The following is a 14278-nucleotide window of genomic DNA, read 5'->3' on the forward strand; positions in this document are numbered from 1 at the left end:
GGGCTTGATAGGGTAGAAGCAAAGAGGCCGTTTCCCCTGGCTGGAGAGTCTAGAACTAGGGGTCATAGTCTTAAGATAAGGGGTCATCCATTTAGGACCAAGAAAAGGAAAAATTTATTGTCACACCAGTCCATATATGTACTTCTGAGGTTGGGGCTAAGGCATTTTATTGGTGCAGGACAAGGAGACTTTACTCTGCATTTGCCCTGTGCATCAACTAACACTGAAGTACTTGACGTCGTGCACAAAGGAAAGGGGGACTGTTGGATTATCCCAGTAACGACATGCACAGAATTCAACCAAGAAAGACTTGCTGAGAATAGAGTGGAATTGCAGCTTACCTAATGCAATCACCATTAGTGCAGCAGGAACACCAAAGGCAAGAGCGTAACAGTCTTTACCAAAGCACTGCACATCGGCTGAAAAACACAACAAGACAACGTCAAGGAGGGTGGATACACCGTGTTACCATTACAGAATCTGAATGCAATTACTATCTGACCGGTGAGTAACGAATGAGGTCCCCAAACAGAGAAAAGAAGGTTCTCCTCTATCTTCACATCATACAAAAAGTAAGCGGATTTACATATAACGTACGTATGGTCCATGTGATCTCTTGGTCTGGTTTCGATCGCCTGAGGCAGAGGGAGTGGGGGGTGTTGGAGAGGAATTTTCCAGATTTTTTTTCCCTTATTGGCCTTGGGGTTTTTTTGCCTCTCCCAGGAGGTTACATGGCTGCCGGGGGTCTTAGGGAGTGTCTAGTCACGATGCTCCAGGCATCATGAGTGTGGTCAGGCTTGATGGACCAGTTGGTCTTTTCCTGCCCGTTGTTTTCGTTTGTTTATATCTTAACCTGCAAGAGCAAATTTTGTTTCACTCAATATAACCCGCACTGAGGACGGGTTGCATTGTCGGAGGTGCCGCCCATCGGACGAGACTTTAAAGCAAGGTCGGACCTGTCTGTTCCCGTGGTTCGTGTGGCTGATAAAAGATCCCAGGGCACTATTTGAAGAAGAGTAGAGAGTTCTCCTGGTGTCCTAACCAACACTTATCCTTCAACTAACCCCACCAGAAAAACATTAACTGGTCATTCATCTGATTTTGGGACCTTTCTTTGCACAAAATGGCTGCTGTGTTTGCCTACACAACTGCATCTCAGAGTAATTCATTGTATGTGAAGCATTTGGTGCATTTCCGAGAGACCTTCATTCAATGGTCAAAAATATGAAGAGAACTTGTACTGGTAAAAAAATGTGGCTTTGAATACAGTATTTGAAAGAAAGTTTGTTCTCGGCCGAGGTGGCAGTCAGAGAGGGGTGCGGGGGGGGTGGAGGGCTACATTTGGCCTCTAGGCTCAGTTGGACAAATATCAGTCGGTGTCCCTGTTCCTGATAACTATTTGGTGAATTTTGCTGGAATGTGTGGATGCTGGGTAAGGTCAGGATTGATTTCAACTGTGATGTCCTCCATGATAAAATAGCCTCGCAGCATTCACTCATTGAAAATGGTTACTTGGCTAAGGTCCTGGAGGGCTGCTGACAATCGTCATCTCCATGACGATCTCCCAGCATGAGACACCCTGGATACAGAACAGGAACTGAGACAAGTGTCGAAAATTGAAAGTGGTTAAGGGACAGGAGGGAGGCGAGTCTTGTCATGTGTGGATTTCTTCAACTTCTTATAAGGGCAACAAATAACATCTTACAACCGCTGGACAATCAAGAGGAAATATTCCAAAGATCAAATGCTATTCTTGTAAATAGAGAATTGCAAACCCGCACTGACCTCTCAGTAAGGGAGTGATAATGGTCGAGAGTAAGCTTCCTGCATTAATGGACAGATAAAAGAAAGAGAAGAATCTCCTTCGTTCACGAGCCTGAAACATAGCAACAGAAAAGGTGGAAACGATGAGTTAGTGCAGTCCCAGTTAATGCAGTGTAAAGGCGACCCAGTGAGTGAGTGTAAAACGGTCCCAGTGAGTGAGTGTGAACCGCACCTAGTCAGTGAATGTAAACCGGTCCCAGTTAATGGAGTGTAAAGGAGACCCAGTCGGGGAGCGCGAGCCGGCCCCGGTCGGGGAGCGCGAGCCGGCCCCAGTCATTGGGTGGTGTTTTAACCCCCAAGAACAGGTGGATTGGGGGTGGGTGGACAGTAGCGTTCGGTTGTTTTGGGAGCTGTAAGGCAACCTGGCTCCAACGTGTCCGTTCTTGGGGGTTAAAATTACTGGGCTCTTCCCGGTTTAACCCAGGCATATTTGGGTGCGTGCATGCAACAGAAACCCAGAAGTCCCATCCCCACTTAAAGCCAGCGGGCCAATATTTAAAGGGGCAATGTACCCCATTGCGATAGTTGAGGCATTTAATTGTTTGTGTATTAGAAATGTCGAACGAATTTAACCTTACCTCTTCGGGTTTCCCATCACTTCTGATTCTCATCCGGATCCATGAGACGAGTGCCTTTTATTGCACTACTTGTGGACCAGGAGGAGCAGGAGTGCTTCATCCAGGCCCAATAAGCACAGTTGTTGTGATTGGACCCTCACGATCAGCCGACCCCTCCCCCCCAACTCACCGATGTGGACCCTCCGATGGTGGACCCCCTCCCTGCTCCCGATGGCGGACCCACCACCCCACCACCTCCCCACCCTGATCTTCTCCAAGGCCCATCTGATGTTGTCCATTTCCTCCCCGCCCAATTCTGATTTCTTCCATGACCCATGATCTCCTTTCTCTCTCTCTCTCTCTCTCCATCTCCCCCACCTCTCCGATTAGTGGCTCCTTCCCCTTCCGACAGGCAGCCAGTTTGTCAACGTTGCTACCTGGCACGTGGGAAACCGGGAAGTAAAATTAATTGCCTTCAATTGAGTTGCGATCACAGATTCCGACTTCTCTTCACTCCCAGGTTCCCCGCCCGAAAGTCGACCCCCCTGCTCTCTTCCTGACTCCAAGTAAAAATCATACCCAATGAGTGTAAACCGGTCCCAGTCAATAGGCGCCAAGGGTGCCCAGACGGTGGGCGCCAAGGGTGCCCAGACGGTGGGCGCCAAGGGTGCCCAGACGGTAGGCGCCAAGGGTGCCCAGACAGTGGGTGCCAAGGGTGCCAAGGGTGCCCAGTGGGTGCCCAGACAGTGGGTGCCAAGGGTGCCCAGACAGTGGGTGCCAAGGGTGCCCAGACAGTGGGTGCCAAGGGTGCCCAGACAGTGGGTGCCAAGGGTGCCCAGTCAATGCAGTGAAGACAGAGTGACAGTGAATCGCTGAAGCCTGTCCTCGATGTTCGAGCTCAGGCACAGGGCAGAGTTCTGTAAATGGTCGTGTGCTCTGTGCAGGCGATGAATTTGGATCCCAAGGTCTGCTTCTGTGGGAAGACAACTGCACTCAAACAACTGAGAAATGAAACAACATACAATAAAAGAACGGCAGCATTTAATCACCAAACCAACATATAGAGGGGGTTCAGGCTACTCTGCCTGATAGACTATATAATATTAAATGAACGTACTGGGCATGAGATTGGATTGTGGTACAAAGCTTGCAGAGGTCAAGGAAGAAATTTTGAATTTCACCTGATGAGGGATCTCCACCTGAACTTCATCCTCTCTTTTTGTGGCCCTGTTGTGTATTTCTAGCGTTTCCCCGTTTTATTGCAAGTATAAATATAAATAATTCTGTTTTAAACATCTGACACTCTTATGCCTCACTTACTTGTTCCTCGTTAAATTGGTCACCACCAAAAGCTGCGACACAGGGCTTGATGCCACCAGTGCCCAGGGCTATTAGGAAGAGTCCGAACATTGATAAGACCCTGGAAATAAAAGAAGCTTTGTTAAGTTTTAAAGGGACTGATATAACACCATCTCCTGAGAGTACCAAAAATAAGCCACGGAGATGGATGTTCATAGTATCATAGTAGGTACAGCACAGGAGGAGGCCATTCGGCCCATCATGCCTGTGCCAGCTCTTTGAAAGTGTTATCCAATTAGTTCCATTCCCCTGCTCTTTCCCCATAGCCCTGTAAATATTTTTCCACTTCAAATATTTATCCAATTCCCTTTTGAAAGTTACTACTAAATCTGCTTCCACCGCCCTTTCAGGCAGTGCATTCCAGATCATCACAACTCGCTGCGTAAAATAATGTTTCCTCATTTCTCCTCTGGATCTTTTGCCGATCATCTTAAATCTGTGTCCTCTGGTTACCGACCCTTCTGCCACTGGAAACAGTTTCTCCTTATTTACTCTATCAAAACCGTTCATGATTTTGAACACCTCTATCAAATCTCCCTTTAACCTTCTCTGCTCATAGGAGAACAACCCCAGCTTCTCCAGTCTCTCCACATAACTGAAGTCCCTCACCCCTGGGACCATTCTATTAAATCACTTCTGCACCCTCTCTAAGGCCATGACATCCTTCCTAAAATATGATGCCCAGAATTGAACACAATTCTCCAGCTGAGGCCTATCCAGTGTTTTATAAAGGTTTAGCATAACTTCCTTGCTTTTGTACTTTATGCCACTATTAATAATGCCCAGGATTCCATATACCTTTTTAACAGCCTTCACAACTTGTTCTGCCACCTTTAAAGATTTGTGTGCAACAAGCCCCCAGATCTCTCTGTTCCTGCACCCCCTTTAAAATTGTACCATTTAGTTTATAATGTCTCCCCTCATTGTTCCTCCCAAACAGTATCACTTCACAATTTGTGCATTAAATTTCATCTGCCATGTGTCTGCCCAATTCACCAATCTGTCTACGTCCTCCTGAAGTCTGTTACTATCTTCCACATTGTTTACTACATTTCCGAGTTTCGTGTCATCTGCAAACTTTGAAACTATACCCTGTATACCCAAGTGCAGGTCATTAATATATATCAAAAAGAGCAACGGTCCTAATACTGACCCCTGCGGAACACCATTGTATACTTCCCTCCAGTTTCTCTCTGCTTTCTGTCCCTTAGCCAATTTTGTATCCACGCTGCCACTGTCCCTTTAATCCCATGGGCTTTGATTTTGCTAACAAGTCTATTATGTGATACTTTATCAACTATCTTTTGAAAGTAAATATTTGGTACCAGTTGGTAGCACTCTCGCCTGAGAGTCAGAAGGTCATGGGTTCAAGTTCCACTCCCGAGACTTGAGCGCATAATCTAGGCTGACACTCTAGTGCAGTACCGAGGGGGTGCTTCACTGTCAGAAGTGTCATTCTTCGGATGAGACGTTAAACCGAGGCCCCATCTGCCCTCTCAGGTGGACGTAAAAGATCCCATGGCACTGTTTCCAACAAAAGCAGCAGAATTCTCCCCAGTGTCCTGGCCAATATTTATCCCACAACCAACATCACTAAAGCAGATTATCTGGTCACTATCACATTGCTGTTTGTGGGACCTTGCTGTGCACAAATTGGTTGCTGCGTTTCCTACATTACAACAGCGACTACACTTCAAAAAGTACTTCATTGGCTGTCAAGTGTTTTAGGACGTCCTGAGGTCATGAAAGGCGCCATATAAATGCAAGTCAAAACAAAAGCAAAATACTGCGGATGCTGGAAATCTGAAACAAAAAACAGAAAATGCTGGAAACACTCAGCAGATCAGGCAGCATCTGTGGAGAGAGTCAAGGTCATCGACCTGAAACGTTAACTCTGTTTCTCTCTCCACAGATGCTGCCTGACCTGCTGAGTGTTTCCAGCATTTAAATGTTGATATAAATGCAAATTCTTTCTTCTTTTTAAACAAAACACCAGCGCGGATGTTCCTGCATGGGCCTGATGGAGTGAATTCTGCGCTCATCAAAGGGGAAGGATGTCAGTGCTGGAGAATGTCATCTCATTTTGAACCCCTAAGGGATAATTTTGCAAGGGCTCCACTCTTTGGCATGCCCCCATCTTCGGAGGCTACTACACACCATGAGTTAAGGTTCACAGGATTACCCCCCCCGCCGCCGTAGTGTTAGCAGCAAACAATCCTGAGTCGAGTATCACAGAGGCAGGACTCGGATGTGGAGTAAAGCTCCTTCTACTGTGTCTTAACAACATGTCTTAAACCCAGCTTCAGAAGTGCATCCAAACTGCTCCTTTCCCCAGAGGAGAATTTTATGCCATTAGACATTAGTCTTGGCTGGATTTGGATTCAGGATCCTGAGATGACCCAACATGCAGTAATCCCCTTACAACTTGTACAAGTATGCTAAGTGCCTGGTGGTATTCCACGATGCTAGGCCAAAGAAAGAAAGACTTGCATTTATAGAACGGCTTTCATCACCTCAGAGCATCCTAAAGTGCTTTGCATCCAATGAAATACTTTTGAAGCGCAGTCACAGTTGTAATGTAGGAAACGTAGCAGCCAATTTACACACAGCAAGATCCCACAAACAGCAATGAGATAATTACCAGATAACCTGTTTTCGCAATGTTAGCTGAGGGATAAACATTGGCCAGGACACCAGGGAGAATTCCCCTGCTCTTCTTCGAAATAGTGCCATGAGATCTTTTCCACCTGAGAGGCAGGCTGGACCTTGGTTTGACATCTCATCAGAAAGACCGCACCTCTGATAGTGCACATTTCCCTCACTACTATACTCAAGTTTCAGCCGAGATTTTGTGCTCAAGTCTTGGGAGTGGGACTTAAACCCACAACCTTCTGACTCAGAGGCGAGGGTGCTCCCAACTGAGCCACAGGTAACATCTGTCAAAGGGTGGCAGTATGCAGTCCCTGGTGATAGCCTATTGGTGAGATCCCAATCTCAGCCAGCCCTGTGGCATGCTCAGTGACTCCTCACAGGAATTCTGGAACAATGGGAGAGAGAATCGCCCTGATCTGATTCTTAGCAGCTGTTTCACTTTGGGATTGATTTGTTGGAAGGGAGGTGTGGTGAGGTTTGCTAACCCTGCCGGACTGTCCGGGAGTCTGTCGGAATTGAGGATCAGTCTCCGGGGCTCTGATCAAGTGTCACGTGACCAAGCCTCCAGGAATACGTGCGACCAGAGTCGGCTCAGTGGAGGAAGGACTTGAAAAATAGAAAAAAAATGACTAAAAAAATTGAACTAAATCAGCGAAAACTATTAAAACCAAACTCCTTTGCATACTATGAATATAACAATTTAACACTTATATTCACTCCTCTTATCCTTGCTGCTTTTTTCATGATGTTTTGCTGTATTACAACAGATTGGTGCTTCCGTTGTCCTGGTTTCAATCATATAGTGTGACCCATGAAAAATAATATTATTCATTGAAGACAGGTTGAGTGAGTGGGCGAGAAGGTGGCAGATGGAGTATATCGTGGGGAAATGTGAAATTATCCACTTTGATTGGAAGAATGGAAAAGCAGAATATTTTTTAAGAGGTGAGAGACTAAGAAATATTGCTATTCAAAAGGATTTGGGTGTCCCTGTACACAAATCACAGGGAGTTAACATGCAGGTGCAGCGAGTAATTAGGAAGGCAAATGGTATGTTAGCCTTTATTGCAAGGGGGTTGGAGTATAAGAGTAAGGAGGTCTTGCTGCAATTATATAGCGCTCTGGTGAGACCACACCTGGAGAACTGTGAACAGTTTTGGTCTCCTTATCTAAGGAAGGATATACTTGCCTAAGAGGGGGTGCAACGTAGGTTCACTAGATTGATTCCTGGGATGAGAGGGTTGTCCTATGAGGATAGATTGAGTAGAATGGGCCTATATTCTCTGGAGTTTAGAAGACTGAGAGGTGATCTCATTGAAACGTACACAATTCTTAGAGGGCTTGACAGGGTAGATGCCGAGAGGCTGTTTCCCCTGGCTGGAGAGTCCAGAACTAGGGGTCATAGTCTCAAGATAAGGGGTCGGCCATTTAGGACTGAGATGAGGAAAAATTTCTTCACTCAGAGGGTTGTGAATCTTTGGAATTCCCAACCCCAGAGGGTTGTGGATGCTCAGTCGTTGAGTATATTCAAAACTGAGATCGATAGATTTTTTGACATTATGGGAATCAAGGGATATTGGGATAGGGTGGGAAAGTGGAGTTGAGATAGAAGATCAGCCATGATCTTGTTGAATGGCGGAGCAGGCTCGAGGGGCTGCGTGGCCTTCTCCTGCTCCTATTTCTTATGTTCGTGGGTGTCACGATCAGAAAGAACAAACACCCAATGAGATACAGTATCTGTGCACAACTGTAAGGAGAAACAGCTCTTCTTTTACTCACACGTGCGCTTTCTGGTCACCCACGGTTGGTATTGCACCGATGGACTTCACAACATGGCCGACAACATACACAATGGAGAGGGAGATGATGGTTCTGTTCGGGAGCAGAAGAATGAGCATCAGTAAACGGACAATATTACAATTGAATGCTTGGATGGTAAGATGGGCTGCTTAAGATATCAATTTTATTTTTAATCCATTGCCAAATGTTAGGTGGGCACCTCATAATGACATACTTAAGGGGAAGCTGGATAAACACATGAGGAAGAAAGGACTAGAAGGATATGCTGATGGGGTTAGATGAAGTAGGGTGGGAGGAGGCTCGTGTGGAGCATAAACACTGGCATGGACAAGTTGGGCCAAATGGCCAGTTTCTGTGCTGTACATTCTATGAAATTCTATGTGATATGTAAAATAAAAGCCTACGATAGACTGAATTTCAGACTATTACATTACAAGGCTCATGGTTTTAATAGAGAACTTTTGCTGGCGCTCTGGATTCTGAGAGATTTCCACCTCCATAACGTTCTTTTCTCTTCCTGACCAACCACAGAAAGGAAACGGAAATCGTAATAGTAGCACCCACACCCACAAACATTTGGGCTATTCGGATGGCAATAGAATGTAAAAGGGAAAGAGTTAAGGAGATGAAAGTGACGGTGAGAATGAGAGGGAGGAAGAAGAGAGAGCGCGCGAGAAAAAGACAAAACAAAGCAGAAAAAGAAGGGACAAGAGAGCAAGTGAAGAAAATAGGGAGAAGAGGATAGATTCGGAGATTTTCTTTTTAAAGGAGACTGTTGTTAGGACATGGGATGCCTGACCAGAAACAATGGTGGAAGTAGCTTTTAAAAGGGATGTGGGTAAATACTTGCAAAAGCAAAGTTGAAAAAGGTCTGGGGAAAGGGCAGGGGAATGGGACTAAATGGAGAGCTCTTTCAGAAAGTGGGACCAGCTGAAAGGTGTAAAATTCTGTGAAAGGGAACAGAAGAGCTCAGCATCAACTTCACAATTGGTGCATCACAAGGTTCTCAACTGGGCCTGGAGGTGCGGACACTACATATACAGTTTAAAAGTTAGGTCAATAACTTTCTAGTGGGAAGGCACCTCCTTCACAGCTTGGGAGAGCACTGCCAGTGAAGAATGATACATTGCGTTTTAAAAAAAAAACTACAGTGGGAAACACTTTGTTGTAAAACGGCAGGAGATTGCCCCGAAGTTTGTGCTGGAATTTGATCTGCTGGTTAAGAAAGTACAGAGCCAGCTCCATTTAAAACAAAAAAAAACAGGCTCGAGGGGCTGAATGGCCTGCACCTGTTTCTATTTTCCAGTCTGAGCGACAAATAGCGAATCCCACTTATGGTGACTAACCAAGTTAAAGTGAGCCTTGGAGTTGAAACTGCACTGTCCAAATAAAAATACTACTAAAGCAGTTGGAGTAACTATTATGCTGTTTGTTGTATGCCTATTTATATTAAATCGAAGAGGTAATAAAGTATGCAATATTATTTTATTATTGTACGTGTGAGTAATATGTGCTGCTCTATTTTGAATCAGTTGAGCACATCTTGAAGAGATTAGTTCGATGGCGTTTACATTGGGCGATCCCTGATCCCTGACACATCATCAGGAGCTGTGGGGCATAATTTATATTCCATTAGGGGGTTCACCCATTAAAGCAGCAATTGATTTATAGTCAGTGCAGTAAGTGTGATTATAGGCTACATCCTATGGCACCTGGTTCTGGACTCTCTTGATACCATACAGCAGATAGCAAATTAAAAAGGACCCATTGCAAGCGTTGATGCGCAGATCGTTGAGTGGTGGGTCTAGTGGCAATGATGTTACTTTGATTACCTTGCTGCTGTGTATTGTGAAACTGTATGCAGGAAACAGGAAAACTATGGAAGTTTCCTTGGCCAAGTGGGTCAGGTCAAACATGCCCTGTGCAAGCTTGAGTAATGTGAACGTTAAAGAAAATTCCACAGGTCCCAGGTCTTGCGTTGAGTCCTTGCTCTGTGCTCAGTTTTATATTTTCCATATGGTCTGGCATTAAGCCACATAGACTCGGGAGAGCTGTCACAATGACATCATTAGGTCACTCACCCTCTCATTGAAACATACTTTCAGAAACAGCAACATCTCTTTAAAGTATTAATTATGCAATTGGACTGAAAACTGCCCACTTCTGTAAAATTGTTGTGCACTTAACAGGTTTCCACTTAAAAGCATTCATGCATCTAGCCATGGTGTATATTGAAACAGAATTACACATTTCACTGGGGTTTTACACTTAGCTGCAACATACAGCGAGTCTCCTGGTATCGCAGGGAACAATGTTTACCTCAACCAGCACCATCAGAAACAGATTAACTGGTTATTTATCTGATTGACTGTGGGACCTTGCTGTGCACATATTGGCTGGCACATTTGCCAATATGACGACTTCAAAAAAGTAATTGAATTGTTGTAAAGTGTTTTGGAATGTCCTGAGAATGCGATAACGTGTTATATAAATGTAGGTGCTTTCTTTAACTTGTATTATTAACTGGAATGCAAACTTAAATTGGGTACAAAGGGTACGGTAGCCTAGTGGTTATGGTACTAGATTAGCAATTCCAGGTACTCTGAGTTAAAATCTTACCATGACAAGTTAAGAGGATTTGTGGTTAGCACCAGGTAAAATAGCCATGAAAGCTGGCAGATTGTCCAGTAATAAAGCCAAATGGTTCATTAATGTCCTTCTGCTCTGGACTACCTGGGACTCCAGTCTCACACTACATAGTTGACTCTTAATACCCTCAGGGCAACTAGGGATGGGCAATACTTGTCTTGCCAGTGAACCCCACATCCTGAGAATGGATACATTTAGGTAGAATATTTTTAAAATTCATTCTCAGGAAGTGGGCATCGCTGGCAAGGCCGGCATTTATTGCCCTTGAGAAGGTGGTGGTGGGCCGTCTTCCTGAACCGCTACAGTCGGTGTGGTGGCGGTGCTCGGAGCAGTTCGAGCCAACAGCGTGGCTTGCTAGGCCACTTCAGAGTCAATCCCGATGGTGTGGGACTGGAGTCACAGATATGTTCTTATGTTACCCAGTGGGGCCTAAGAAATAGGAGCGGGAATAGACCATACGGCCCCTCGAGCCTGCTCCGCCATTCAATAAGATCATGGCTGATCTTCTACCTCAACTCCACTTACCTGCCCAGTCCCCATATCCCTTGATTCCCATAGTGTCCAAAAATCTATCGATCTCAGTCTTGAATACACTCAATGACTGAGCATCCACAGCCCTCTGGGGTAGAGAGTTCCAAATTGGTTCATGATGTTTAACCCCCTGCTCTTTCCCCAAAGCCCTGCAAATTTCTCCTTTTCAAGTGTTTATCCAACTCACTTTTGAAAGTTACTATTGAATCTGCTTCCACTACCCTTTCAGGCACTGCAGTCCAGATCATAACAACTCACTGCGTAAAATAAATTCTCCTTATTTCCGCTGTGGTTCTTGTGCCAATTAACATAAATCTGTGTCCTCTGGTTACAGACCCTCCTGCCAGTGGAAACAGTTTCTCCATATTTACTCTATCAAAATCCTTCATGATTTTAAACACCTCTATTGAATCTCCCCTTAATCTCCTCTGCTCTAAGGAGAATAAACCCAGCTTCAATCTGGTTATGGCAAACCATTGCTGGAGTTCCCGGGGGTAGGGCAGTTGTGATATGTTTCAGGCTAGGTCTAGGTGCAGAGTTCAGTGTGTCAGCTACACTCGCAATGCTCGCTCCCCTCCCACACTTTCCATGCCAGCCTTCTTCCACCCCACCCCCACGCTGAACATGCCAACGCTGTGCTCAGTCGTCAACTCAGCTCAAGCTTCTGACATGGGCACACCCGCCGGCCCTGGTCACATCTACCCTTAACAAAGTGAGACTGCTGACCAGAAACTGGCACTTTCACTGCTTCCAAGATCTCCGAGTGCAAAATCGGCCTACTCATAGAATTACATAGATATTTAAGCACAGAAACAGGCCATTCAGCCCAACTGGTCTATGCCGATGTTTACTGCACACGAGCCTCCTCCCACCCTACTTCATCTAACCCCATCGACATATCCTTCTATTCCTTTCTCCCTCATGTACTTATCCAGCTTCCCCTTAATTGCATCTATGCTATTTGCCTCAACTACTCCTTGTGGTAGCGAGTTTTTTTAAAAATTCGTTCATGGGATGTGGGCGTCGCTGGCAAGGCCAGCTTTATTGCCCATCTCTAATTGCCCTTGAGAAGGTGGTGGTGAGCCGCCTTCTTGAACCGCTGCAGTCTGTGTGGTGAAGGTTCTCCCACAGTGCTGTTAGGAAGGGAGTTCCAGGATTTTGACCCAGCGACGATGAAGGAACAGCGATATATTTCCAAGTCGGGATGGTGTGTGACTTGGAGGGGAACGTGCAGGTGGTGTTGTTCCCATGTGCCTACTGCCCTTGTCCTTCTAGGTGGTAGAGGTTGCGGGTTTGGGAGGTGCTGTCGAAGAAGCCTTGGCGAGTTGCTGCAGTGCATCCTATGGATGGTACACACTGTGCGCCGGTGGTGAAGGGAGTTAATATTTAGGGTGGTGGATGGGGTGCCAATCATGCGGACTGCTTTGTCCTGGATGGTGTCGAGCTTCTTGAGTGTTGTTGGAGCTTCACTCATCCAGGCAAGTGGAGAGTATTCCATCACACTCCTGACTTGTGCCTTGTAGATGGTGGAAAGGCTTTGAGGAGTCAGGAGATGAGTCACTCGCCACATAATACCCAGCCTATGACCTGCTTTTGTAGCCACAGTATTTATATGGCTGGTCCAGTTAAGTTTCTGGTCAATGGTGACCCCCAGGATGTTGATGGTGGGGGATTCGGCAATGGTAATGCCATTGAATGTCAAGGGGAGGTGGTTAGAATCTCTCCTGTTGGAGATGGTCATTGCCTGGCACTTGTCTGGCACGAATGTTACTTGCCACTTATGAGCCCAAGCCTGGATGTTGTCCAGGTCTTGCTGCATGCGGGCTCGGACTGCTTCATTATTTGAGGGGTTGCGAATGGAACTGAACACTGTGCAATCATCAGCGAACATCCCCATTTCTGACCTTATGATGGAGGGAAGGTCATTGATGAAGCAGCTGTAGATGGTTTGGCCTAGGACACTGCCCTGAGGAACTCCTGCAGCAATGTCCTGGGGCTGAGATGCTTGGCCTCCAACAACCACTACCATCTTCCTTTGTGCTAGGTATGACTCCAGCCACTGGAGAGTTTTCCCCCTGATTCCCATTGACTTCAATTTTACTAGGGCTCCTTGATGCCACACTCGGTCAAATGCTGCCTTGATGTCAAGGGCAGTCACTCTCACCTCACCTCTGGAATTCAGCTCTTTTGTCCATGTTTGGACCAAGGCTGTAATGAGGTCTGGAGCCGAGTGGTCCTGGCGGAACCCAAACGGAGTGTCGATGAACAGGTTATACGTGAGTAAGTGCCGCTTGATAGCACTGTCGACGACACCTTCCATCACTTTGCTGATGATTGAGAGTAGACTGATGCGACGTAATTGGCCGGATTGGATTTGTCCTGCTTTTTGTGGACAGGACATACCTGGGCAATTTTCCACATTGCCGGGTAGATGCCAGTGTTGTAGTTGTACTGGAACAGCTTGGCTAGAGGCGCAGCTAGTTCTGGAGCTCAAGTCTTCAGCACTACAGCCGGGATGTTGTCAGGGCCCATAGCCTTTGCTGTATCCAGTGCACTGAGCAGTTTCTTGATATCACGTGGAGTGAATCGAATTGGCTGAAGACTGGCTTCTGTGATGGTGGGGATGTCAGGAGGAGGCCGAGATGGATCATCCACTCGGCACTTCTGGCTGGAGATGGTTGCAAACGCTTCAGCCTTGTCTTTTGCACTCACGTGCTGGACTCCGCCATCATTGAGGATGGGGATGTTTACAGAGCCTCCTCCTCCCATTAGTTGTTTAATTGTCCACCACCATTCACGACTGGATGTGGCAGGAGTTCTACATTCTATCCACTCTCTGGGTAAAGAAGTTTCTCCTGAATTCCTTAGTGACTATCTTATATTTATTGCCCCGAGTGTTGGATTCC

At 46.1% G+C, this 14278-nt stretch overlaps 1 protein-coding gene across 3 annotated transcripts in view; it reads right to left on the reverse strand.

The window, feature by feature from the left end:
- The window catches only part of slc15a2 (solute carrier family 15 member 2), a 131481-nt gene that overhangs the window by 63434 nt on the left and 53769 nt on the right, over positions 1-14278 (reverse strand). For all 3 annotated transcript variants that reach the window (XM_067987084.1, XM_067987085.1, XM_067987086.1), the window contains 4 exons: positions 8172-8264; positions 3702-3801; positions 1786-1876; positions 342-419 (listed from right to left, as the gene is read on the reverse strand). In XM_067987084.1, coding sequence (XP_067843185.1) covers positions 342-419; positions 1786-1876; positions 3702-3801; positions 8172-8264 — 362 coding nt within the window. The remainder of the gene's footprint in view (positions 1-341; positions 420-1785; positions 1877-3701; positions 3802-8171; positions 8265-14278) is intronic.

The sequence above is a fragment of the Heptranchias perlo genome, chromosome 7, assembly GCF_035084215.1.
Source record: "Heptranchias perlo isolate sHepPer1 chromosome 7, sHepPer1.hap1, whole genome shotgun sequence".
NCBI lineage: Eukaryota > Metazoa > Chordata > Chondrichthyes > Hexanchiformes > Hexanchidae > Heptranchias > Heptranchias perlo.